General features: G+C 35.5%; 1 protein-coding gene across 1 annotated transcript in view; it reads right to left on the bottom strand.

Annotated features, from left to right (window-relative positions):
* LOC103206850 (N-deacetylase and N-sulfotransferase 3) overlaps positions 1-4,922 on the bottom strand; it is a 376,548-nt gene that overhangs the window by 11,436 nt on the left and 360,190 nt on the right. Inside the window, exon 12 of the mRNA XM_007952367.2 lies at positions 3,777-3,879. Within this exon, the coding sequence (XP_007950558.1) occupies positions 3,777-3,879 (103 nt within the window). The remainder of the gene's footprint in view (positions 1-3,776; positions 3,880-4,922) is intronic.

The raw sequence follows: 4,922 nt of genomic DNA, 5'->3' as shown, positions 1-4,922 counted from the left end.
GGTCCAACTCCACAGCACATAACAACAACAACAACATGTGGGTTATAATGAATTATGGATAACACTGCAAAGAATGGGAATTCCAGAGCACTTAACTGTGCCTATGAGGAACCTGTACATAGACCAAAAGGCTGTTGTTCAAACAGAACAAGAGGATATTGCATGGTTTAAAATCAGGAATGTGTGCATCAGGGTTATAGCCTTTCATTATACTTACTCATTCTGTATGCTGAGTAAATAATCTGAGAAGGTGGACCACATGAAGAAGAACACAGCATCAGGATTAGAGGAAGACTGATTAACAACATGTGATATGCATATAACACAACTTTGCTTTGCTTCATCAGTAAGTGAAGATGACTTGAAGCACTTACTGATGAAGACTGAAAACTACAATTTTCAGTATGGATTACACCTCAACATAAAGGAAACAAAAATCCTCACAACTGGACCAATAAACAGCATAATGATAAATGGCAAAAAGATTGAAGTTGCCAGGGATTTCATTTTACTTGGATCCACAATCAACACCCATGGAAGCAGTGGTTAGGAATTCAGACATCATATTGCACAGGGAAATTCTGCTGCCAAAACTTCTTTAAAGTGTTAAGAAGCAAAGATGTCACTTTGAAGACTAAGGTGCACCGAACCTAAGCCCTGGTATTTTGCCTAAGGCATGTGACTGCTAACCAGAAGTCTGGCTGTTCAATCTCACCAGCCACTCCTCAGAAGGAAGGTTGGGCAATCTACTTCCATAGTGATACCGCCTCAGAAATTCAAGGAGGGGTTGCTATGAATCGGGTCTGACTCGATGGTAGTAAGTGTGGTTTGGTTTATGGTCAGATGCATGTGAAAGCTGGACAATGAATAAGGTAGAGTGAAGAAGAGTTGATGCCTTTGAATTACTGTGTTGTCCAAGAATAATGAATATATCATGTACTGCCAGAAGAACAAACAAATCTGTCCTGGAAGTACAGCTGAATGCTCTTCGGAATTGAGAATGGCCAGACTTTGTGTCAACCACATTGGTCATGTTGTCAGAAGGGACCATTCCTGGAGAAGAATATAATTTTTGTTAAAGTAGAGGGTCAACATAAAAGAGGAAGACCCTCAACAAGATGGATTGACTGCAATGACTGCAATGATCATTGCAAGTGGCTGCAATGATAGGCTCAAATATAGCAAGGATTGTGAGGATGGCATATAACTGGCAGTGTTTCATTCTGTTGCTATGTCAGATGGATCTTGCCTGCAAGCTAAGAATACCAGAAAGATGTTTATATGTGTTTCACTGAGTATGCAAAAACATATTCTGTATGCTATGAGTTGGAGCTGACTGGATGGCACCGAACAATAACAACAACAACAACAACAAATGCTTTGATAATATAACAAACAAGATAATATGAAGGAGTCAATAGTAGATTCCACATCAGGTTGTTTATTGGCCAATTATTAAATGAAACAATCAATATTTCACTTTCAATTTGGAGAACTAATAAACTTACTGGTGTTAAGACATGTCTGCTTTTATCCTATTACATAACATATTTTGATAAATAAAGTCAGAATGAGGACAGGCAAACAGTATTCTTGACTAACCAAATCAAGTGCTTCCTAGGATTTGATAACAATACTGAGTAGGGATATTGGCATTTTTCTATACTAGGAGGACAGGGACGCATCATGGGGAACACCCAACCCCCCCCGAAAAACAAACAAACTCATTGCCATCGAGTTGATTTCAACTCATAGTGACTCGCTTTGGGTTTCTGAGGTGGAAAATTTTTACAGAAGTAGATTGGTCAATCTTCCTTCTGTGGAGTGGCTGGTGAGTTTGAACCACCAACCTTCTGGTTAGCAGTTAAATGTCTTAGGTGCTATACCACCAGAGCTGCTTCACGGAGACAGTACTGACTAACCATTCTACATTTATATGTTTGCATTACCTCTACAGAGGCTCCTTTATTTTGCTTCTTCTGTGGATCCTATTTGCACAAATCAGTTACTTTGCTCCCACAAATAAGCCCAGTATATATTACATTAAAATCTTGTTGAAAGATATAGAACTGATATCCTGAAATGTTGTGTTTATTAATTTTTTTCTCTACCACCAAATTTGGTATTACATCCCAGTAAAATACAATCCTAAGAAAGATATTATACAGTGTATTTTAAACATTTTAGCTTTCATAAATGTACAGGAATATAGCTATTACATAAATAAAAATTATATATTTTATATTACTTTCATAAAATACTATAGAAATTGCTCCTCAACTTATTTTAATGTGTTAGGATTGTTTTTGAAGTGCTTTGAAAGCTATACCCAGAAGGCTAAGAGTTCTGAGAATGCAATTTATTTATGAAAACAACAGGAAAAAAACCTCCACAATGCTTTTTAGATAGAATTTAATTATGAGCTTATTCAGGATACACTCTTAAGTATAAATCTCATTAAGCTGGGCACAAATAAGGTCCTCAAAGTCTTGGATGATAATAATCAAGTAAGTTCAGATCACTATAGGATTTTCAGTTAACATAACATATTAAACATACACCCAAACCAAACTTACTGCCCTCGAGTTAACTCTGACTCATAGTGACCCCTTCTTGGGTTACTGAGGCGGTATCTTTATGGTAGTAGATTCCCCAGTCTTCCTTCTGAGGAGTGGCTGGTGAGTGTGAACCACCAGCCTTCTGATTAGCAGTCAAATGCCTAGGCACTACGCCACCAAAGCTTCCACATTAAACTTGCGGGGTGGGGGAGGAAATCCCAAATTCTATTTTAATTTCCTAGTTTTATTTATTTATTTTTTGTTTTACAAATCTTAATCTATTTGCATTCTTAACTTGGGAGCTCTGGTGGCATAGTGCCTAAGGCACTTGACTACTAACCAGAAGGCTGGTGGGTTAGTGGTCATCAGCCACTCCTGGGAAGACAACTGGGCAATCTACTACCATAGAGATACCGCCTCAGAAACCCAAGGAGGGGTCGCTATGAGTTGGAGTGACTTGATGGCAGTGAGTTTGTGTTTTTGGTTCTGTATACCAACTGGACCAATAATGAAATTAAGCTAATATAAGTTAGTATATATTAATATATAGGAAATAGACATTAAAGTTAAAATACAGTGTCTACAAACTGAAAAAAATTAGTAAGTAATCACCATGTTACCATTCTAAACAGAATGAACATGAAATACTAGATACTAGATACATACATCAAAGTGTCCATGTCTCCATTCTGCAAAACATCCAAATTACCTGCTAGTATGTTAGACATTTAGGAAATATATTAATCCTTTCATCTTTCAGTATATTAACAGTTCAAAGCTTAGTTTTTTATATCAATAATTAATATTATTACTCAGGTCACACTTATTAGAGAGTGAATTAGGTGGTTAAAAATATCTTATTACCCTCTTTCAATCTCTAGTTGACGTATTTCAGGTCTTGTTTTAGTTAACATTTTTGGTGCTAAAATTTCTGTGAAGGTATTATTATTATTTTTTTGGAATGAGAAATTACCTGCTTTGTTCTGATTCAAAATGAAGATTCTATTGTTTTCCTTTATGCTTGCATGACAGGTTTCACTGGAAAAATTTAAAAGAAGCACCCTAGATGTATTGAAATCCAAATGTCACTTCTGATCCAGACTTAAAAGTTTGAGAAAGACTGAATTTTTACTTTAACTACTTTTCTAAGAAACTGGTTATGGTATTATTATTTATTATTTGGCTTTTTGAGTTTGTGTTTTCAAGCTCCATACTTACGTCAGAGTCCATTGGGGGGTATTTTCTTCCTTTGCTTTTCCCAAGGCATTTTGTTTTACCTTCTTCTAATAACTGGCACCAGAAACCTTTATGAGAATCAAATCTAAAAAATAAAAAAATACAAAGAATATACAAAAAACAAAACAAAAAGTCTTTTTCAAGCCATTTATGAGATATAATGACCAAAGACATGAACATTTTCATTTGGATATCATTAATTTATAAGCAGGGAAATTGGCATAATTTTTGACTAAATCCCATTGCATAAAGTCTTTTGGCAAACTTCTGAATTCTCAGCCCATCTGTCAGATTGGTGAGTTTGCCAGATTCCTAATAGAAAAATTGTCAGCAGAAGGTCTCCTATTAATAGAAATTAATAACCCTACCTCTATCATCTGGTCTAGAAAATATATGAATTTCAAATCTACTCCTTTCCTTTGCAGAGTATAAAAGTGCCAAGTCAGGCTCCATCCAAGTCTATGGATATAGACGTTACTTGTACCATACAGCTACAGAGTAATGGAAGGGATAGGATTTCGGTGGGTCATGGCATGATTAAGAATCTTCTGGTTATAATCCATTTAATTTATTTCCAGAGTTATTCTTCCCTTCTTCATGAGCTCCTTATTAAAGTAACAGTATATATAAGTGTCATATTCAGTAATAAATGACATAATTTTCATATTTATTACTGAAATAACAGTAACAAGTTAAATTTATACTTTACCACAGTATTTCATCAATTTCTTATTTGAGCCCTTAAGGTTATGGCAGTAGAATTCTTCCCATTTTATAGTACTTAGTATAGGGTTTGCCACTATGTGAAGTTTCATCAATATTAGTTGAATAAAAAATTAAAATGAAGAATATGCTCCCAAGGTAATAAACTTTAGACTTGTTTAGTATACAGATCATGACTAAAGTCTAGGCTTCCTAACTCTAGGACCAGGGCCTTCTTTCCTTCACTTCTCTCTGGGTATATCTGTATTATTGTTCATGGTGAATAAACTAGTAATTTTCATGATTGAACTCGTATGGTAGAATTTTGCAAGACCAACGACTTGTTCATTGCAAACACCTTTTTTCAACAACACAAATGGAGGCTGTACACGTGGACTTCACCAGATGGAACACACAGGAATCAGA

The sequence above is a fragment of the Orycteropus afer genome, unplaced genomic scaffold (assembly GCF_000298275.1).
Source record: "Orycteropus afer afer isolate SDZICR_OR568_19922 unplaced genomic scaffold, OryAfe1.0 scaffold00332, whole genome shotgun sequence".
Classification (NCBI taxonomy): Eukaryota; Metazoa; Chordata; class Mammalia; order Tubulidentata; family Orycteropodidae; genus Orycteropus; species Orycteropus afer.
This window is presented reverse-complemented; position numbering and strand designations above follow the sequence as displayed.